General features: G+C 36.6%; 1 protein-coding gene across 7 annotated transcripts in view; it reads right to left on the minus strand.

Annotated features, from left to right (window-relative positions):
* Positions 1-23,864, minus strand: part of PACS2 (phosphofurin acidic cluster sorting protein 2) — a 298,609-nt gene that overhangs the window by 10,104 nt on the left and 264,641 nt on the right. For all 7 annotated transcript variants that reach the window (XM_043985957.1, XM_043985954.1, XM_043985953.1 and 4 more), the window contains 4 exons: positions 9,995-10,037; positions 6,485-6,527; positions 5,199-5,334; positions 273-499 (listed from right to left, as the gene is read on the minus strand). In XM_043985957.1, the coding sequence (XP_043841892.1) occupies positions 273-499; positions 5,199-5,334; positions 6,485-6,527; positions 9,995-10,037 (449 nt within the window). The remainder of the gene's footprint in view (positions 1-272; positions 500-5,198; positions 5,335-6,484; positions 6,528-9,994; positions 10,038-23,864) is intronic.

The following is a 23,864-nucleotide window of genomic DNA, read 5'->3' on the forward strand; positions in this document are numbered from 1 at the left end:
ATGAACAGAATAGAATGGGTGTTTAGAGGGAGGTTTCCAACAATGGCCCATGTCTTTTGTTTTTTGGTGGAGCAATGGGGGTTAAGTGACTTGCCCAGGGTCACAAAGCTAGTAATTGTCAAGTGTCTGAGGCTGGATTTGAACTCAGGGCCTCCTGAATCCAGGGCCCGTGCTTTGTCCACTGTGCTACCTAGTTGCCTCCAATGTCCCATGTCTTAAGGCAGACCTAGGTCCTGCAATAAGGTACACCCAGTCCATGTTTCCCTTCTTACCTTTTTTGTTTTTCTCCTTTGTTACAACAGTCATTGACATTGTTGGAGTGGCTATTGTTTCACCACTGCTAGGAAGCCTGCTGACCTGGAGAGACCGGAAAGTGCATTTCAGTGTGTTTTTGGCAGTGGAAGGATCTTTCTTTTCTGTGTCTTTCTTTTTTTCCATGGGCTGGGCAGCGATCCAATAATCTACTTGTAGCCCCATTAATTCAACACCAGCACTCTGACTAAAAAAAAGAAGGGGGAAAAAACTAGTCACTTTGCCATATTGTATGTAATTTTCCAACTTCTAAATAGCTGCCGAAATATCACTTAAAAACAATTTTAATAATTTTAAGCTTTAGAAACTAATCAACAATATTCCACCAATATCTTAAAATATTTTAGTCCCTGTGTGTATATTATAATTTAAAAATTATTCATTACGCATTTGTAAGAAGAATAATGCATAAATGTATACTCTAGCTCTTTTCTCTCATTTTATTTGTTTTTGACATGTTCTTTAATTCCCTATCATTAAATTATACTTTTATACCTTTGATAAAGTCTATTTCTCCAAGCTGAGAGTTGGTTAGAGCACATAAGTTTTCTTTTTTATTAATCCTTCCCACAATCTACATATCTCCCACCAATGAACAATAACCCTGAAAAACAAAGCCCTCAATATATTGCTGAATAATTTGGGAAAACAAATTCCTACACTGATCATGCCCCAAAATGTATGTCTCTTTCAGGATTTTAAGTTCATCAATTCTTTGTCAGGAGGTAAAGAAACAGTGTGTTTTATCTTCATTCTTTTGGATTTGTTTATATCATTGCATTGATCAAAATTCTAAAGTTATCCAAAGCTATTTTTATAATGTAATTTTTGCATAAACTATTCTTAGTTCTTATTTAACATCAGCTGAAGCCTCCCCCGTTTCCACTGAAATTGTTCATTTTGTTATTTCTCAAGGCACAATAATATTCCATTCTAGGATACCCCCTCAATCTCCAAATTTTGGCTACCAAAAAAAAAAAAGCCATTACAAATATATTTGTACATATGAGCCCTTTCCTTTTTGATTTCTTTGGGAAGTATCCCAAAGATAGTAGTAATAGCAGTCATTGTTGTCATCTTTATAGTTGTATGAGTGGATCAAGAGGTATGCACTTTTGGGGCATAGCTCCAAATTACTTTCCAGAATGGCTGGAATCATCACACCATCACAGTCCCTGCATCATTTGTTATTTTCCTTTTTTCCCCATCTTTGCCAACCTAATAGGCATGAGATAAAACTTCTCAGTCACTTTACTTTGCATTTCTCTAATTATTGGTGGTATCAAGAATTATTTCATATGGTTGTTGATTTCTTGGGTTTCTTCCTAATAAAACTGTTTTTTTCAGATGATGAAATCAAAGTTATCTATAGTCAAATGAAAAAATGCTCTAAATCACTTATTGATTAAAGAAATGCAGATTAAAACAACTCTGATGTACCACTTCATCCCTATTGGATTGGCTAATATGTTGAAAAGGAAAATGACAAATGTTGGAGGGATGTGGGAAAACTAGGACACTAATGCAATGTTGGTGGAGTTGTGAACTGATCCAACTATTCTGGAGAGTAATTTGCAACTATGTCCAAAGGAATATAAAACCCTTTGACTCAGCAACTACTAGGTCTGTATTCCAAAGAGATTTAAAAAAAAAAATTAAAATATTTATAGCAATTTTTTGTGGCGGCAAAAAGTTGGAAATTGAGGGCATGTCCATCAAGTGGGGAGTGGCTGAACAAATTGTGGTATATGATTGGTATGGAATGCTATTGTGCTATAAGAAATGATGAGAAGGTTGATTTCACAAAAACCTGGAAAGACATGAATTGATGCAAAGTGAAGTAAGCAGAACTAGGAAACCTTTCTACACAGTAACACCAATACTGTACAATGATCAACTGTGAATGACTTAGCTATTCTCAGCAATACAATGGTCCAAGATAGTCTTGAAGGACTTATGATGAAAAATACTATCCACCTCCAAAAACAGAACTGATGAGAGTCTGAATGCAGATTGAAGCATGATATTTTTTCTTTTCTTTTTTTTTTTTGGGGGGGGGAGTGGGAAGGGTCTGAATGTTTTGCAAGACTCAGCATATCAAACGGCTTGTCTTCTCAATAATGGAAGAGAGGAAGGAGAAAGAGTTTGGAATTAAAATTTTATTTAAAATTGAATTTTAATAATTTATTTTCCCAAATTACATGTAAAAATAAATTTTAATATTTGTTTTAAAAAATTTTGAGTTCCAAATTCTCTCCCTCCTTCCTTCCTTCTCCATCTCCATTACTGAGAAGGCAAGCAATTTGATAAAGGTTATACGTGTGTACTCATGTAAAATATTTTCTTATTAGTCATGTTATGAAAGAAAACAAAAACCACCAACCCCCCCCCCAACATGTTTCAATCTGTATTCAGATTCCATCAGTATTAAGTTTCACAGACTTATTAGATTTGTGACCCTGAAGAAGTAACTTAACCTTTCTGGACCTTGGTTTCCTTATTCTTAAAGTCTTTCCTTAAAAATGAAAGGGTTGGGGGCATCTAGGTGGAGCAGTGGATAAAGCACCGGCCCTGGATTCAGGAGTACCTGAGTTCAAATCCGGCCTCAGACACTTGACACTTACTAGCTGTGTGACCCTGGGCAAGTCACTTAACCCCCATTGCCCCACAAAAAACTCAAAACCCCCAAAAAACCCCCCCAAAAATGAAAGGGTTGTATCTTTCTATTTCGAGTATCTAGTACAGTGCCTTACACATAGTAGGCACTTAATGTTTGCTGAATTTAATCAGTAGCATATGTAATTTTCCAATTTTTATAGTTCATCATTTGTTAAGAGAAAAGACACTTATGTACTTCAATAATTTGGTTTGAACATTGGCCACTATATTTGACCTACATGCTGTTACTAGACTAGTTAAAATTATCTTTATTTACATTGTTGTAGATACTGTGTATATTATTTTGGATTTGCTTTCTTTACTCTGAAGCGCTTCATACAAATCTTCCCTGGTTTGTATAAATCTTCAAGTAGTTATTCCTTACAATGTAATACTATTACATGACATTAATATACCACGATTTGTTCAGTTGGTCTTAAATCACTAGATAGTTCGTTTCTAGCATTTTTCTATTACAAATAGAAATGTTGTGAATATGTTTGTATATATGGGTCTTGTTAATTAGTAACTCTCTTTGTATAATTCCAAATTGTTTTCTAGAATGGTATCTTTCTTGATTTTATTTTATTTTCAGAATGGTATCTTTCTTAACTTAAATTCTCTGACCCCCAAGATTCCTTTCAGCTCTAAATCCATATTTCTGTGCCAACATTCAATTTTTCTATCTTTTACCATGTTTGTCAATCTCCTTGTTGTGACTCAATTCCTTAGATTTGTTTTCTTTTCTTTTCTTTTTTCTTTTTTGGCTGGGCAATGAGGGTTAAGTGACTTGCCCAGGGTCACACAGCTAGTTAAGTGTCAAGTGTCTGAGGCCGGATTTGAACTCAGGTACTCCTGAATCCAGGGCCGGTGCTTTATCCACTGAGCCACCTAGCTGCCCCCCCCCTGATTTGTTTTCATGGAATTTCAGTCTCAGAGCTGGAAGAGACCTTAGAGATCATCTAGTCCAAATTATGAAAGAATTCCCTCCATAACAAGCTGAATAAGTAAAGTCATCTAGTTTCTACTTGAAGATCCTCAAAGCTAAAAATACATTATTTTTTCAGGCATGTCTATTCTACTTTGGGACACCTTTAATTTTTTGGGAGTTTGTCTTTATATTAAGTAAAAAAATGGCTGCCTATAACTTCTGCTGGTTCTTTGCTCTAATTTGATGGGTTTTTTTTAATCACAGCATCATTAACATTTTCTTTATCACTTTCTTAAGTCTAGACAATCAACAGAACAATAAATCAAGCCCCGATTTGGAGCAATAGCTGATATCTGTGGCATAAATGATTATACTGAAAATTCAAGCAAGTTCAAGCTGGCTTAGCAGACCCCTATTAGTCAATATCATGTAGCAGACACTTTACCTTTAACTTGAACTTGTAAGAAGCCTCTGTCAAAGTGTGTTGACACAAAAGTTAATAAGCACTGCTTTCCTACACTTACGTAACTGAGTTATTTCTAAACTCAGAAGAACCTATTAATCAGAATACTTTATTCCTCAATGCCACAGTGAAGGAATATACAACTGTTTCTGGCTCTGAGGAGGTGGAACAGCAAAGATTGTTTTCACCCTTCTAACAAAGATCTCATTAGAATTTTCCAGTCCAGGGGCAGCTAGGTGGCGCAGTGGATAGAGCACCGGCCCGGGATTCAGGAGGACCTGAGTTCAAATCTGGCCTCGGACACATAACAATTACTAGCTGTGAGACCCTGGGCAAGTCACTTAACCCCCATTGCCACCTTAAAAAAAAAAAAAAAGAATTTTCCAGTCCAAACCATTCCTAAAGTATCCTTCTTAGCTTAGCCAAGGGACAAAATCCAATTCTTATCTTACTTTTCAGTAGTCCAGTCTTTCTTAAAATGTATTTAAGGGTAGAAATCAGTTATTGCCATTCTGATTTTGTGATAACCCTATATGTTGCAAATTATTTCAAGCTGTGAAACAAAACTAATTTTAAATCAAACAGATTAGAAAAGATAAATTATCTGGGAGTTTTGTAGTATGTGTGAAAATTATGATGAACCAAACCAAGCATCAATAGAGCATTACAACTCCCAAACTTTGAGAGACCCTGGTTTTGTGCTGGTATGCATCTGCAGCTGGAAAGAAAGTAAGTGAAAGAGGTGGCTATCAAAACTAAACAAACACCAAGGCCTACTTTTTCTCTAATTTGATGCATTTCCCCTGAAGGGAGAAAAGTAGTAGATTTATTTACCTGGGAGAAGAAAAGCTGCCTGTCACAGATGGAGAGGAGGGGGGGGTAGGTGAGGCTTCCTTTGCAGCAGGAGACATTGAAGGCGGAGTAGAGGACAGAATACTGGAACTAGAGGGAGCTGCATCATCTGAATCACCTTTAAAAGAGGAGTTATATAATCAGCCAGATAGTTGCCTATTATCATTCTGGAATTTTCCCTCCATGCAAGGCAGGGTAAGACCATAACTTTCCAGCCAGAGAAGATAGGCTTACGGACTGAAAGACCATTATCCTTTAACTATCGACTTGAAAGGAAAACAGAGGTGTATATTCTATAGTAAAAGCAGATACATGTGATAGAGGATTTTGGTTTTGACATCTAGTTTGGTCATTAATTCTAGGTATAATCTGGAAAAATTAAAATGGTTCAATGTGCTTCCATTTAAATGTCTTTTTTTTTTTTTTTGCAGGCAATGGGGGTTAAGTGACTTGCCCAGGGTCACACAGCTAGTAAGTGTCAAGTGTCTGAGGCTGGATTTGAACTCAGGTACTCCTGAATCCAGGGCCAGTGCTTTAACCACTGCGCCATCTAGCTGCCCCCTTCCATTTATATTTAATCAGAGTGGAAGACACTGAAGGAATTTCTAACTGAAATTACAACTTGATTCCTCCACCAGAGTATACTCCTTCCTTCCCCTAAATTTAATGGAGCAAAATGCCCTTCTCTAATTAACTTGCCTTGTGTTATTGTATATTATAGTTATCTGTGTTTGTGTCTTATCTCCTCCTACTAGACTGTGTTACATGAGTTTTGGGACTGTGTTTTATCTAAACTTATCTAAATCTCTACTAGGATACAGAATATGCTTTGCATTTATCAGGGACTTATGTTTGTTTAATTTAACTGAAAATAAATGCTAGCTCTGATCTTGGAAATCATCAAAGAATAAGCTGAAACTCTGAATAAGTAAGTGTGCTCAACTTCATATCCTTGGGGATTGGGGGGGAGAATGGACAGGGGAATAGAACTAAAAAGCATTAATAGGTTCATTAAGCTATAAATACAAACAAGGCATTCCTTTCTTTCAATATAGAATAAGATGGTATTCATCTTGGAAAAGAACAGCAGGAACAAGATACAGGACTCCCAATCCCACCACAAATATACAACCATTGTGTGGCTAGGTTTGCTTTTAGTTCTATAGGACTTGGTCAAGCCAAAGACCCTGATCCATTAGGAATAAAACTATATTTGATACATCCCAAAGCAGGAAATAAAATATATGTATGTGCAAGAATTAGTTTACCTGATGCTGCTGAGGATTGTTCTACTATTCCAACCTTCACCACCTAGAAAGCAATTACATAACTAATGAATTATGTAATATATAATTGTGGGCTTGAATCTAGAAGAACATGGGGAATGTCACAACACTGGTATCAGTTTGAGGTTTTACTGTTCACTATATTTAACCTGCTTTCCAACAGAAGAATATGCCTCCCTATAAGAAGCAGTACTAGAAAATTGCACCTGGCTACTAAGATAGCTGCAGTGGCCTTGTTACTCTATATCTTGAGTATATATACCATTCAGGTGTCCAATTCAAGGTCCCTGAAGTGGGGCCTGAACCAAATTAAAACGTAATTGGGAAATGTTCAACAAAACAAGTAAAATTGCAATACAATGTAGATAATGCTAACTTGTTTTCTTTCTTTCTTTTTTTGGTGGTTTTCTAAATCAATATATGGCCCAAAGGGATCCATTTTTATTTGAGTCTTGATATGAGGTCTTGCCTAGGTAATAAAATATTTTATATGTATCTCACTGAACAAACTCCACAAAAGGAAGACTTAGGTCTGCAACTTCTATATTCTACACAAGGTTAGGATTAAAACAAGGGGCAAGTAAAAAACTTGACTGATCGATGGACCAAACAAGTCTTGGGCACACCTGAGAAGGTGAGATTTGGTCCTATATTATACAGCACTATCAGAAAAAGTCAGCAAAAGCTTGTTAAATTTCATTTCCTCAGGAGGTATGACAATATGATTTCTAAGACTCTGACTAAAAGGCCCCTGCTAGTCACCAGCTAATAATCAATGACACTAGTTACTTATTTTAAGTAGTAATATTCATACAAGTCTTCTAGTAACACAAAACCACCCTGTGATATTTTCCCAGTTGAAATGACAAATTTATTGGTTCTGCTTTATAAGATTACTTACAATTAATGTTTGGCAAATGGATTGGACCTGTGAGGATGTTTCCTCCACCAATGCTGATCAGCAAGCCTCAAGCAACTTAAAAGTCTTGGAGAGTTGTTTGGGCCACTTAGAGGTTAGGTGACTTGACCAGGGGTCACACAGCCAATATATATGAGAGGTAGGACCTGAATCCTGTTCTTCCTGAATATGAGGCTGGCTTTCCATATATGAGGCTGTCTCTATCTTGGGACGTAGCAGGTACTTCAGAAATGATTGTTGAAATAGATCAGAATAAATATTCAACAAGTCAAAAGATAATGTGTGTAAAGCACTTTACAAATCTTCAAGTTCTATATAAATGTCTGCTAATATTATCATCTCCTATCCAATAAAACTCAATTTCAAAATAGTAATACTCAAGTGAAGTTTTTCTGAGAATATCATGCAATGAGAATATCACCACAATACAGAATAAAAGTTTCATGCAATTAACCAGCTGATAAAGATCAGATCATGACCAGTAATATCTGTATTAGAAAAAGAGAACAGAGCACTGGAAACTATAAGCAAAAGGGACAAAAGGAAATGAAAAAAGGTAGGGTGATATCATTATTTTGGGGGGTGGGTGGGGCAATGAAAGTTAAGTGACTTGCCCAGGGTCACATAGGTAGTAAGTGTCAAGTGTCTGAGTCCTAGCTGCCCCGGGGTGATATCATTTAGACCCACAACCAAATAGGTAAATGAAATATAGGGAGCAAAGCACAGGACTTAGTACAGATAAATAGCTTAAACCAGAGATTTGAGGCAAGGTTGATCAATCACAGAGATGTAAAAGTTATTTTGAAATTACACACACACACACACACACGCACGCAGATACCTATGTGTGTGTCTGTGTATATAAAATAAAATATACATTAGCACTTACACAGGACCAAGGGCTATTTTATATTTTTAAGCATGCATAACCCCTTACCGTATCCTCACTTCTCACCCTGTAACAATTATCTCAAATATTCTAAAGCATAACTATGTTATCCTCCCATGACATTTTGGTTAAGACTCCTTTGCTTTGGCAGATGTCACAAAGCAATCCCACTACATCTTATCAACAGAAAACATAAGGATAAAAACTTGAAATTATTATAACTAGTAGAGCATTGGAAATAATTTAATCTAGCTTTCTCTTTTTTTGCAGCTGAGGAGCCTAAGGTCCAGATGAATTTTGGCTATAATATATTCACTGTTAATTTTTTAGCATATACTGATTACTGATTTTCATTTTCAGTAAGACCTTGTTTTATTTTCCTCTCAATAGCAGTATTACTAATACTCATGGTTTCAAGAGACCACACTAAGATTTAATTTGAAAACTTTCTTTATTCAAAATTCTCCAAACTATTACAAAGCAGTAATTTTTTTTGAAGGGTAGTCTTCATAAAATAGACTTTGAAAATGTCTTAAAAGGCTTTTATTATGAAAAAAACCATCCGCTTGGCCGAATATTTTAAAATCTTAAAAATGGGAAAAAACCACAACTAATTCTATACCAAATCAAATTTTGATTTTTTTAGGTCCCCAAAATAAAATGTCCAGTGTTAAATTTTAAACCAAGATTACACAAACTTAAATTCTTCAGCATTCCATTCCAGCAATGCAAGAGAAATTTATCAGTAGTCATCATAAATATTTCAAGCAATTAATCAATTATACATACATATGTGGGTATATTTATATTCTTAATCTATGATTATAAAAATAAATTAAACTCCTGAAAAAGAGTTTGATTAAAATGACAATTTTATCTTCTCATTCTTTTTTGAAGTGAGTACCAGGTAGACATGAAATAATGGTCTGAGGCCAGTCATAATGGTACACACCTATAGTCCCTGCTGCTGGGGAGGTTAAAGAGGCTGGTGGATCACTTGAGTTCTGGATTGCTAAACTATATATTAGGACTGAAAGTAACTGGGTGTTTGTATTAACTTTGGCACCAACATGGTGAGCTCACAGGAGTGAAGGGCTACTAAACTGTTTAAGAAGTGAATCAGTGGGGGCAGCTAGGTGGTACAGTGGATAAAGCACCAGCCCTGGATTCAGGAGTACCTGAGTTCAAATCCTGCCTCAGACACTTGACACTTACTAGCTGTGTGACCCTGGGCAAGTCACTTAACCCCCACTGCCCTGCCCCCCCCCCCCCAAAGAAGTGAATCAGCTCAAGTTAGAAAAATAGAACAGGTTAACGCTTCCATGGTTATCAGTTTTGAGAGTAGATCTATGAATGGCCACTGCACTTCTAGCCTAGGGGAGATAAAGAGCCCCATTCTCCGACACCCCCCCATGCAACAATTAATGCTTTTACACTTTAATTTCCTATTATGGACAGAAGTCAAAGGGAACAACAGGCTGCTGGAGCAAGAAAAACAAAAGTTTTTAAGTTGGAATGGTTTATATGTAAGTCTTTTGCTCAAAATGGGGAAGATGATTCCAAAGGCTGCTTGATTGTAGTGGAAATCCTGGTAGTTTGCCTATAATTTAATGATGAGATGAGACAGGTAACCATTTTTAGGAAATGTACTTAACTCCAACTGCCATGTCAAAGAAATACTCACCCCAACAAAGGGAATGAACTTTTGGGACGATTCTTCATCAGGGCTAAGAGCAAGGAAAACATGGATAGTTAACACTTGCTTTCAAAGTACATCCAGAAAACAATCTGTCTAAAAAGCATGCAGCAAGAACTCAAAAGTTACAATTACTGGTTTTTAATTCATTCTTCAGCATTCAATTGCCAGCAACGAGAGAGAGAGAAACATATCAACAATAACTTATCTGGTCATAAATATAAGCAACCAATCAATAAGCATTTATTTAAAACCTGCTACATACTAGGCACTGTGCTAGGTGATGATACAAAAAGAAAGAAAGAAAGAAAGAATACCTGCCTTGAAGGAGTAATGTAATAGGGGAGACTTGGACATAATTAAGTATATACAAAATCACTACAAGGTAAGAATTGAGAAAAGACTATTTTATCTTGTCCATTACCAGAGATCATTGGTAAATTTGGATAAAGTAGTTTTAACTAAGAAATAAAGTGAGAAGTCAAAGTGCAATGGAAGACAGAGGAGTAAAGGCTTAATCTTTGAATTTGACTATGAAAAGAGACTTATAGGAACACAGCTTCAAAGAATGGTAGACTGTAATGAGTTTTTCCCTCCAAGACTGGAGTGAGATGAAAACATGTTTATAGCCGTAGGAAAGGAACCACAAGATCAGGGAGTGAATGAAGATTAGAGAAAGAAATAGAAGCTGGTTATAGGGGTAATCTGGTAGAGAACAAGAGGGGATGGGGTCATGGTTACATGTTGAGGTTTTTGGTGAGAAGGGTCACCTCCTCATTGGAGGGAATGTCATGATGTGAATGGGTTTGGGGAAGAGGGACCTTACAGAAGGTGATTTATTTTCAATTTATCAATCAACATGCATTAAACACCTATACTTTGCTAGGCACTGGGGATAAAAAGACCAAAAAAAAAAAGCAGCCCTATTTTTGCAAAGCTTTTATTTTATTAGGGGAGACAACATGGTCATATATAAGTATATAAATAACAATACAAAATGAAAACAAGATTATTTGGGATCTCTCCCTCCTTCAAACTTCCACCCATTCCGCCCCCCCATTCCCCTCCCAGCAGTATGGGGGAATCAGGAAAGGCTTCATTGAAGGTGATGGTTCTTGAGTTACATCTTGAAAGAAGCAAGGGATTCTTTATAACAGAAGTAAGGAGGAAGTACATTCCAACTCCTAAGATGGGAGATGGAATGCCAAGTATGAAGAAACAGAAAGGAAAACATTTTAGTACCAAAAAGTGTAGGAAGAGAGATATTTTATGTTGGGAAAAATATGTTAGGGCTTTGATGTGAAGGGCTTTAAAAGCCAAACAGAGATGTTTCTGTTTGATCACAGATACACTAGGAAACCATTGGAGTTTAATGAGTAGGAATAACATGGTCAGATTTGTGCTATGAAAACAAATGTTGAAAACTATCTTTACATGTAACTGGAAAATAATAAAATACTTTTATGATGAAAAAAAAGAAAAAAGAAGAAAAAGAATTTAAGGTCACCTCTATGCCACAACAAGCCAAATTAAATGATTACATGATTAAAAAGAACAATCACTTTGGCAACTGGGTATAGGATGGATTACAGTAGGGAAAGGCTTGAAGCACAGAGACCAATTAGGAGGTAATTATAACAACCTAGATGAGAGGTGGTGATAACCTCAATTAAAATAGTGGCTCAATGAGTAGAGAGTTTTACTTACAGAGTAGATTCAAGGGATGTCTCAGGTAGAAAATAAATATAGTATCAGGCAAATTACTGGCTATGTGGGGTGAGGGAGCATGAAGAGTTGAGGATGACACTGATATTATAAACCTGAGAGACTGGAAAAATGATAGTACCTTTGACACCAACAGAGAAGTTTGGTAGAGGGGTAGGTTTGAGGAAAGATACTGAGTTCTGTTTTGGCTATGTTGAGTCTGAAGACATTTCCTCAGTAAATTATTATATAAGGGTCTTTTTTCTCCTGTTGAATTCAGAGAGGCAAATGCATTGTAATTTGCTGTTGTTCAGTCGTTTTGCAGTTGTGTCCTTCATGATCCCATTTGGAAAAGATACTGAAGTGGTTTGACAATTCCTTCCCCAGTTCATTTTATAGATAAGGAAATTGAGGCAAACAGGATTAAGTGACTAGCCCAGAGTCACACAGCTAGTAAGTATCTTAGGCCAGATTTGAATTCAGAGAGGTAAGTCTTCCTAACTCCAGTCCTGGCACTCTGTTCACTGCACCACATAACTGCCCCAAATGCATTGTAAAGACCAAATAGGAATACCTTAACATTGTTCAGGGTGGAAAAATTAGCTCCATTACATTTAGTCCCATACTTACCAATAACAGGAGTTTGTAAACCCAGTATCAAAGTACCCATACAGCTACACTCTGACAGTAGACCCTTACTATCACTTATAAGAAATTCAGGACTAAAAGAATGTGTCTATATCTGAACACTGACATATGCTACAAGTACCAGAGAGCTCTCTCCTATGTTTGGATGGCAATCTCAGTATGATAAATATTCAATTTATTGAAATGGCACCCAAGAAAGCTATTGCACTCAAAAAGTTATATTAAGAAAGAGATATCTTCCAGGACAAGGGAGGTGATAGTCCAGTTATTTTCTGTTATCTTGGCCACAAGTGAAATATGGCATATGGTTCTAGGTGCCACATTTTAGGAAGGACACTGATAATCTGAATAGTGTCCAGAGGAGGGCAACTAGGATGGTGAGGAGCCTTGAGTCCATTTCAGTTAAAGACCAGTTGAAAGAATTGGGATTTTAAACCTAGAGAAGATTCAAAGGAAAGTATGATAGCTGCTTTCAAGTATCTGAACGGTTGTTATGTGAAAGAGGAGATAAGAGTTATTCTGCTTGGCCAGAGAAAGGAGAACCAGGAACAATAGGCAGAAATTACACAGAAGCAAATTTAAACTTCATGTGAGGAAGAACTTCCTGAAAATTGGAGCTAAGAGTGGGATGAGTTGGTTTGGGAAAGAGGATTTCTTGTCATTTGAGGTCTGGAAGCAAAGGTTTTATTTTACTTATTAGGTAAAGCCAAGTAGATCTTTTTTCTGGTGCATGTATGTATGGGGTCTATGTCTGTCTCTTTTTTCTTCCCTCCAACAATTATTGGAGACCTGCATGAGAAACATTTGAGAATTGTATGTGCTTTCCCAGGTGGTTCTATGGTTTGCAGATCTTGAGTTCTTCATATCTTCTGCACTTTTATTTCCTTTTCTGGGCATAGGTCTGTAATAGAGTTCCTAAAGTTAGACTTACCCTGTACAAGATGCTGGGACATTGATAGAGTTTGGGCAGAAAAAATATATGGCAGAGGTAGACATGTACTTACACAAAGACTAAGAAGAGAGGTACTAGTGGTGTTTTTCTCAGACCTGGTGGTGGCCTTATGGGCAATCTCAAGTTTGAAAGTTCCCAAATTCAAGAGTTTGGGTACAAGCCTCCTAGAAGGTGATTTCCTTAAGAGTGAGCTTCTTAGATGGAGAAGGAAGAGTGCGAGTATGATCTCTACATCTAGAGGATGTGAGTTTGGGGAGGAAGAGATGAAAAATAAAATTGTGCAATTATCTAAATTTTGGTAAACCTTACCCAATGCTATGGCTTTAATTCTCAACTCTGCTATCTATCATCCATCTATCTATCTATCTATCTATCTATCTATCTATCTATCTATCTATCTATCTATCATCTCCATTATTTTTGGCAATAGTTGACTGTGTCTCACTATTATTGAAGGGTACTCCTAGGCAAAGGCAATAAAATCTTATAAAAAAGATTAGTTTTGAGGACAGCCATTCAAAAAGAAAAGAGATCAGGGGGGCAGCTAGGTGGTACAATGGATAAATCACCAGCCCTGGATTCAGGAGGACCTGAGTTCAAATAGGGCCTCAGATACTAGCTGTGTGACCTTGGGCAAGTCACTTAACCCTCAATGCCCTGCCCAAAAGAAAAGAAAAGAAAAGAGATCAGGCACCTGGTGGTTATTTCTGTTTATAAAGATAGATATCTTTATAATGCTACCCTTTATGATCTTAACAGTTGTGGGGCCTGACTCTATTTTTATACACAAGAGCATTTGAACAATAGTATTTGAGGAAAAGCAGGCACCAGAAGGAAGAGCAAATGAGAGAGAAACAAATTGAGTGTAAAAGACCATCTGTACAAGAATAGGAAATAGGGAATTTGAGAAACAGCCCACAAGCCTGGCAGAAAGACATGATTCAGTAGTAACAGGACTTTAATTAGAGATTAGAGTTAGAGATTTCTCTTTTACAAGCAGATGGTTTTTTTAAGTCATAAAAACATTTTGTTTTCTATCTATGTAGAGATAGTTTTCAACATTTGTTTAATAAGATTTCTAGTTCCAAATTTTTCTCTCTCCCTCCCCAAGATAGCAAGCAATCTGATATAGGTTATATATGTACAATTGATGTAGGAGACAAAAAAGGGGTTAACAGAAAAACCTAAGACCCGAGCTCTAAGAGGGATTCAGACCCCAGTTAATGGATAACTTAAGACTTGAGTCTTCAAAAAACCAAAAACCAAACCAAAACAAAACAAGGCCTAGGTTCTCGCTACCCCCACATTAATCAGAACCCATAACAAGAACATAGAGAGACAGGTCATAGAGACCTTAACTATAACAATGATACACTGACAGATGTAACGATTGGAATGATGCCACCTGCTGGAGATTTACTGTAGGAAAGCTCTGCCATGAGGAGAAGGTGTCTGAGGGCAAGACATGTGGCTTTTCTTTGGTGTGAGGAAGAGATGTTTGCGTGTGGGACAAAGAAGGGGTGAGGCTGGCGCTCTGGCTCTCTTTCGTGAGGACTCTGGTGGAGAGTGGAGCTAAAGATGCGCTCTCCCTTTGATAGATAGATGAATCTAGGCCTTTTGCCCCTTACAGATGGCTGACCATGAAGAGGAAAGCTGAATCTCCGTCTTCTGATCTTCCGGTTGGGTAAGATTTCCCCTACTCTGTCCCCTTAAATTGGAAAGTACTGCTAAGTATCAGCTGTTTTCACTTTAAATTTTCAAATGGATCTTTTAAACTCCCTAAGTACCTTGTTCCTGATTTTAGTCTGTTTAACCAGACAAATGGTGGATAAAATTATGTTAATGTTTTGTTTTTGTGGATTTTCTATTTTTATTTTTGTTAGAAGAGTGAGCAGGGTACTCACACAAGGGAATATAAATACACCCCCACATCCCAACCATGCTTTTAAAGAGAAACCTCAGACTCCTGCAGCTTTTCCAAATTCTAACACTAATTGGTGCTCTAATTTTGCATGCCTGGAGGCAACAATCCAGCCTCTAGAAGCCTTTAATCCCCTAGCAGTGGAGGAAGGGGAAACCAGGCCTGAGTTCAAAACCAAGTCTGATTCAAATTGACCTGGTCTCTCCCCTCCTCTCAGGACCCCACCCCCTCCCCCTCCTCTGGCACCACCTCCTACTCCTCCCAGGGCCAAACCCCTTAATCCTCCTGCCAGAGAAGTCCAGGGATCTAATCCTGTTCTAAGACCTGAGTTTGAGCATGTGCAGCGTTCTCTACCTGCATTTGCAGCCTCTACTCAGTTGCTGAAGCAGTCAGCCTCAGCCCTTCCCCAGTCTGGCTGTGACTGACTCGACCTGCTGTGGTTCTCCCAAACCCAACCCTTTAAATTCCAGATATTCTCATTTTGTTCATAATTTTGCTCATTTGTTTTCGTCTTTAATTAGTAACCTCATAAAGCATTTGTATTATGAAAGGACCGACAGAGAAAATAGAGGGGTTAAAGAAGACAAACTTAAGCTGAATAAAAATGACAATCATCATGATAATTTCAAGAAGACATATTTTACAGAAATCTAGAAGTAAGCAGCAAGGTATTAATATGAGTATTGGGGATTTTAGATATCAGAATCAAAAGTGTTCTAAATTCACTCAGAGAAATAATGTCAGTTCAGAGGTTACATAGGATTTCTATGCTATTACATCTACATTTTGAAATTAATGGTATGGGGTTATTTTCATAGAGATTTTCATGCTTTTGAGATTGTGTTTTATACTTAGCTAAAAAAAGGGGGAGAATATTTGTAAAAGCTTTTTGTAGTCATGTGATCAAGTTTATCTTTAGTAATACTCTTATTAATGTTAAGTTCATATTCATTTAATATTGTTTAATATTATCAGTCATTTACATTTATTTGATTTCCCTAGTTTGAATTTCATTGTCTTTTATTCTTCCATGTGTATTTTCTTCTATTCATTCATCTATCTAATTTTGAAACAATGCAAGATGGTTTTGATTTCATAATACAATGTTAATTCTGGGAATATTGTGCTCCCATATTCTGAGTTGTTTGTTTTTGTTATTTTTTCCTCTCAACTGATTATTTGATCAAACTCTAAAAAAGTATTTCCCAGGCAAATTGGTTGCCATGGCAAGTGTAAATTGATTCTAGAAGTATTATTTTAAAAAAAAATTTTTTAATTAAGTTTTCAACCTTTGTTTAGATAAAATTTCCAATTTCAAATTTTTCTCCCTCCCTCCCCCTCCTCCCCTAGACAGCGGGTAATCCGATATATAACATTAAACATATTTCTGCATTAGTCATGTTATACAAGAAAAATCAGAGCAAGAAGGAAAAACCTCCAAAAAGAAAAACAGCACCAAAAACAAAAGAGATAGTATGGTCCAATCAGCGTCCATATTCCACAGTTTTTCTTTCTTTCTTTCTTTTTTTTCCTGGATTTGGAGAGCCTTTTCCATCATGAGAACTTTGGAACTTTCTTGTACCATTGGATTGGTGAGAAGAATCTAGTCTATCACAGTTGATCAACACACAGTGTTGATGATTAGAAGTATTATTTTTGATAAGGATATTCAAAAAAAGAGGGGAACATTTGTAAAAGTTTTCTTTTTTCAAAAAAACCTTTTCTTTAAGATTGTGTTGTGTTTTAACTTGTATTTAAATATGTTCTGATTTTTCACAAAAGTAATTGTATACTTAGTAAAAAAAAAGGTTATTATTTGAAATTATTGCATAATTGTATATTCTGAGTCAAGGTACATTCACATTTATTGTGATCATTATTACCCTCAATTTTTAAATACATATGAGACTTGTATTAAGGGAACTTATCATTTAAGACATTAATTGCCTTCATTCTGAGTTATCAAATGCCAGGTGGCCAAGATGCTATCCAATCACAGGAGGAATGCATGCAAGAGCAGACATTGAACTGTCACAAGGGGAGACATGCATGAAGTCAAGGTACAGCCAAGGGAATGGCTTTTGAGAAATGTTGAGGTTGGTTTCTCTTGGTTTAATTTTTCCCCACAATATTGTACAGATTGCTAGAAGTTTTCATCCCACCCATCTCATTCTACACCTGACTTCTATGCCCCCTCCTATATGCCTGATGCCATGGACATCTCAATCCTGTGCATCTGATTAAGTCTGACTCAGTTTCCTCCAATATGTTTGGTGGCATGGACGTATATCCCATCCACCTATTTTAAGTCTGGCATACTGCATGGGCAGTATCTATTGCTCAAGTGTGGGAATGCTCATATCCTATCATTTCTCTGTTCTTTTATGGTAAGCCCCATAATTATCTCAGGTGTCATGATAAATACAGTGTTGGATTTGGCCTTGACATCTGTATTATATTAGATTCTTTAATTTCTCATAATGGCAAGAGGATAATTAGGCAGATGATGCAAAAAGTGATGAAACAAAGATAAAAAATTTTTTTACATCAATATTGCAGCAATTGTCTTCTCAATTTACCCTCCACAGGGGGGACTGTGGTAATATTAAGTTTTAGAGAATGTTTCAATTTTTGTTTTATTATATGTTTCATGTGTAACAACTAATATTCTAAATTCCCTTAGACGGGTTGTTTTTCTTTTTTTTTAGTGAGGCAATTGGGGTTAAGTGACTTGCCCAGGGTCACACAGCTAGTAAGTGTTAAGTGTGTGAGGTCCGATTTGAACTCAGGTACTCCTGACTCCAGGGCCAGTGCTCTATCCACTGCGCCACCTAGCTGCCCCCCTCAGACATGTTTTTAAGAACTTTCATTGTTTGATTTGATTATTCACCAAGCTATTTTAAAGTTGTGTTAAAGCTCAATTTTGTAGGAAATTTTCCTGTCTGATTACCAGCATCCACACATCAACCCCTGAAAAGACTTCCATTCCATGACTACACCCAGAGGACAACTGAGAAAAGACTTTCAAAGACTTTAAATGAACAGTTTTGTTTTGTTGATTTTTATTCCCTTCTCTTGTTATGTACACCACTTGTAATATGTATTCTCTGCAGAGGCCCTCCCTCTGCAGGCCAGTGTCAAAGCGCCGGTTCATGAGGGACTGCCCCTCTGGACAAAATTTCCTCTTTCTCCTTTTTCTATATTGTTATTAACATATTGTTTGTTAGCATAGGGTATTATATTCTGTTATTTTTGACTGTTTCATCATGGAAACACCCTGCGTTTCTTGAAGAAACAAAGGGGAGAACTGTAAAGATTGGAATGATGCCACCTGCTGGAGACTTACTGTAGGAAAGCTCCGCCATGAGGAGAAGGCACCTGAGGGCAAGACATGTGGCTTTTCTTTGGCGTCAGGAAGTGATGTTTGCACGTGGGAGGAAGATGGGGTGAGGCTGGCGCTCTTGCTCTTTTGTGAGGACTCTGGTGGAGAGCGGAGCTAAAGATGTGCTCTCCCTTTGATAGATGTATCTAGGCCTTTCTCTCTCTCTTCACCAAATTCTTATTCTCCTTAATAAATGCTTAAAAGTGTAACTCTTGCTAAAGCTTATAATTTACTGGTGACCACTCATTAGATATTTTAGACAGACTAGCTAGAATTTTAGCCCCTTATACAGGGTATAGAAATTCAAACTGATAAAACACACCTCCACGGAAAAAGGTACCTGCCTTGGGGGTTGGCTCAAGCCCCCAGGAACTTCAAATTAGGATAAGCCCTCCCCTGTACCTCCCTAAGGTGTAGATTATTATAATAAGATTGGTAATCAATTTATCTGTACTATAAATATAACTCTTTTCTTCTTTCCCTCTTTGAGAGATACTTACACTTTTCTGGTTCTCTCCCTGTGTTTACTCACAGTACTGCAATAAAACTTGGGAAACTGAGTCACTGAGTCTTGTAATTCTTGTGGGACTCATGATCAATTTGACTATAAATCCATCCCACATTACAATCACATTAAACATATTTCTGCTTTAGTCATGCTGTGAAAGAAGAATCAGAACAAAAGGGAAAAACCTCAAAAAAGAAAAACAAAAAAAGTAAAAATAGTATGGTTCAACCTGCATCTAGATTCTACAGTTCTTTTTTCTGGATTTGGAGCGCATTTTCCATCATGAGTCCTTTGGAACTAGCAGATAATTTTTTTTTTTTAAACAGAATGAGAATAGCTAGTAGTTTCTTTTCTTGCCCAAATGATGTTATCTTTCAAATGGTGGAAGAAGGTCTTAGGGAAAACTGGTGATAAGCTCGAGAATAGTAAGAGGGCATCCAGGCAGGTGAAGGGCCCTAAGTTCATTCTATATGAAAACTGGCTGAAGGAATTGGGGACATTCAGCTCGAAGAGCAGACTTAAGGAGAATATGATCGCTATCATTAAATATTTGAAGGATTCTCAAGTAGAAGAGGGATTAGACTTCTTTTTTGGCTTTGTTCTTTTTGACTCCAAATGGTAGGACCAAGAACAGTAGTTGGAAGCTATCAAAAGAAAATTTATTTTTGATTTCAGGGAAAAAACCTCCTATCCAGTAAAAACATCTAAAAGTAGAATGAGGTCTTTCAGGAAGTTAGTGAGTTAACTTTCGTTGGTTGTCAAGAAAGAAGCTGAATAACTACTTGCTGGGCATATTACAGAAAAGAGTTCTTTTGATCATGGATTGAACAAGATGATAGCTTATGTTCCTTCCAATTCTAGAATTTCCTGATTCTGTGATGACATATATGATTTTGAGATTCCTTTCAAGGATTTGTGATTTCCTACCCTACACTGTGCCTATTCCGGAAGCCATTCCAATTTAAAATGACTGATCAGAGCTTTGGTTATGCTGGCAGAACATCTGAGAAAACAGACTCACTCCATGCGATAATGAAGATTTGGAAGATGTTAATTATGACAGCCAAAACCTTCCTCACATTATATGCCCTAACCAACAGATGACTTCTGCTCTCAAATTAGGCAGTAATTACTATCATGATAAGCTATAGATTCTACCTGCAAATCTCTAGCCATTCAATGATGAAGAATACCAATAGCAAGATATCTATGTTCTTTTCCTATATCTTCAGGAAAGGTTAATTAAAATCCATGAATATTCCTTCCTGCTCAATAACCTGTGCAAAGGACTGTGCTAAAAATAAGAGCAAGGTCTTCCAAAGTAGAGCACCTCTCATTTGAAAGACAATGTGAAATGTTACCAAAAGACATTAAAAAAAAATTTTAAGGCTATGTGCAGAAATAATAAGCCCTCAAAGGGTAGCTAATTTGAAACAAAATTTGCCTAGCTAATTTTAATAAGTTCATCATTTGCAATGCCAATTATTTGAAAATGTCATTTCTATTATTTACAATAATTTTATTTGTAACTTTACCTTAAAGTTAATGATTTCAGCAGTTAAGTGGTCTAAGATAATAAGGATTCTGAATCTACTTTGGTATGCTAAAAGAATTTTTACTGGCAACCTATATACATAGTTACATAGTGGGGTGTCCTCATACAGTAAAGAATTCAAGACAAAGGATTGCTCCTTTGAGTATCCTTGTTGCTGAACTTGGACAATAGGGTAGTACATTGGGAGACTTTATTGTATGACTCAGATTTTAGCCTTTCTTGATGAAGAGTTCTTTCTGGAAAGTGTGAATGGTTTCACTCAGGGAAATCTGATAATTGCTAGCTACTTTAAAAATCCCCAGGAAAAATTTTAAAAAACAACCATTAAGCATTATAATGTCCTACATTATTTATCTTGTCTATAAAGGTCACTTTTTATTTAATTTGAAATGTCAAATCCTTAATTCAAAAGTTCTATCGTTTCATTGGTATGGTTTTTCTTCTCAGACTGTAAATGCCTAAAGGTTCTTTTCATGAAGTGCTGTAGCAAAAGAAATATATCATCTTGTGGTGGTAATCTCTGACTTTAGCTATACTGGTCTTTAGATGACAAACACTAAGCCTACACTCAAAGGTCTTCTAGCTCAGTATGACTGAGCTCTTTTGGAATTACATTAAAAAACAAGAACAAAAAAATGAAACAAAGGTCACCACAATACTATCAAAGGTCATTTCCATATCATGATGAAGCATTATAAGAGGATAAATACAGTATTTTTAACACCGTCATTAGAGTTTAGTGAGAACAAAACTCCAAAATAAACTTAGACAATGTACCCTCAGACTGTAAAGTAAAAATATGCAATTTTTAAAACGAGACATTAACCAAAGAAGTATATAAAAGCTTATTATTATAACAAAGGGAAAAAAAAAACAGCTTTGGATGAAATATCTAAACAACTCACATTCTCTCCATTTCATTTATCTGCTTGTTTCCCACCTGCTTTTGGATAAGGTGGGGAAGATATTGATACTTTTAATTTTTGTTTTTACACCATTACACATCAGCTTGGATTTTAAACAATGAACTTTCTACTTCAGCAACTGTCATATTTGGTAACTACAGAAAAACGTCAATAGTAGTTTCTAGATGCTTGGCACAGATACAAATGCCCGGTGATCATATTTGCATGTGTTGAGTATTCCAAAGACAAGAATTAATGTTAGAATATGTCAAATATCCTAAGGTCATATTGCCTCTGAACCACCACTTCCTCCCCACTCCTCCATCTCTCCAACTGGTATCGCATGCAGTGGAAACTAATATGAATTCAATTCATAGTATGGATTATTGCAGCAGTAACATTTTCTTTATAAGACTTTTCTCCTGAGTAAGGCACAGAAAAAAGAACAACAATAACATATACATTATGGTGAATATGAAATATGGAGAATACACCTCAATGTGAGGGAAGCTGTTCAAATTTCAAAAGCCAAGCTAAGCTGCACCTCAAGGTTCATGCAGACAACATCCAGGAGCTATAATGAAGGATACTGAATTACAGTGGGTGACAGAAGTGACACAGTGTTAAAAATTGGCCTTGGAGTCAAGAAGATCTGAGTTCATGTCCCAGCTCTGAATATATAATGTTTGTGTGAACTTCTCAGTGCTCTAGGCAACTCTTTAATAATATAATTTGCAGAGAAGGTGGCCATTTGAATTGATAGAGAGCATTTTCTCACTTAGTAGTCTTCTCTACCAGTGAAATTACAGATCCACGTCTTATCCCTAATCCAGTGCTTTCAGTGACATGACTGATAAGGTCATTTAGACATGGAGACTCTATACCTCCCAAAATTCTAAACAGACTGGGTAATGCCTTTTTCTTTATGAAGAAAGAAGCTCAAAAATTATCTGTAATCTTGTCTATATTTCTTCAGGCTAAACCAAATTAGGTTTTCCAAGTAAGATGGTATGGTGATAATATAAACAATAGTTTGGTGAAGCCCTTTAATATTTTTATTTGTTCCCTAGCCAAAGAATTAATTGCCCAATGGGTCAGTCTACTGGTGATAAGCTTCTCTATAATTAGTGAGGTTGATCCTTGGGAAACAGATAATTTATCAATGAATGAGACCATACTCAGATTTGATAGCATAGTAGACCTTGTCTAAACTTGCATTCTGCAGGCACAGCCTTTGTGAACTAAGGGTCACCTCCACCAAATTCTATTCCTATGCTTCATTGTGGTGAGAAGGAGATCCTGGGTTCTTAAAGACTACTCTGATAGAAAACAAATTCTGGCAGATTTTACCAAGATTAAAAGGCTATGGTTTGGTCCTCACAACAGACTATAACTGATTTCCACAGGCCAGCCTATCTAGGAACGGAAAGGCTCACCATCAGTAGGCTGGCCACTTGACTACTAATTCTTTGGCAACAGAAACCCAAGAAACAAAGAAAAATAAAAATGACTTTCAATCCTCTGTAGCTCCCTTCCACCTTTACAGTGATGGAGACAGATGGGTAGAAGAGGATGTAGTTCATTTTTTTTCAGTTGTACAGGATGAGAGGGCATTTATGAATTTCTATCTGTACTGCTGGAGGAGGCAGTACTCACAAACATGAGATCATAGATCTGAGGAAATTTGTGATGACTTCCTCTCTTAAGAGGAAGGGATTGTTTGTGCTTACTAGATGGGAAATCCAGGAGACAAGTCTCTCTGTGTTTCTTGAGCACTTGTAGAAAAAGTATTGGTTATCCTGGTCTATTTACTTATTTCCTATAGGCTTATGAGATGGCATTTGTGAAATGAGAAAGAGCTGAGTATTAGGCAAGTACCATTATATTCCCTACCTTTTCTAAGACAACCACTTACTAATTAATCTCTAATAGACACCTCTCTCCCCAAATATTCGGTACCCAGGTGATGAGAACTTTACTGTATTAGCTTTAAAATCTAGCAAATATGTAACAGGACATTATCAATACAGAACATTATTTCTTCCTTCTTGAATTTTTTTTTTTTAAGTAGGTTTCTGTGTTCTGTGAAGCACACTGGACATTTGGAAAAAGAATGAACCACTTAAATGTCTCATGGGGAGGACTAAACACTTTTGAGAGGAATGCACAGAAGTTGGTTTGGTTTTTAATTGTTGTAATATTCTCTCATTCTATGAGGACACAAAAACAAAACAATGCTCACGAAAGCATTAAAGTTGTGTACGTGCAAATTCCTGAAACAGT

Source organism: Dromiciops gliroides, chromosome 2 (assembly GCF_019393635.1).
Source record: "Dromiciops gliroides isolate mDroGli1 chromosome 2, mDroGli1.pri, whole genome shotgun sequence".
NCBI classification, from domain to species: Eukaryota; Metazoa; Chordata; class Mammalia; order Microbiotheria; family Microbiotheriidae; genus Dromiciops; species Dromiciops gliroides.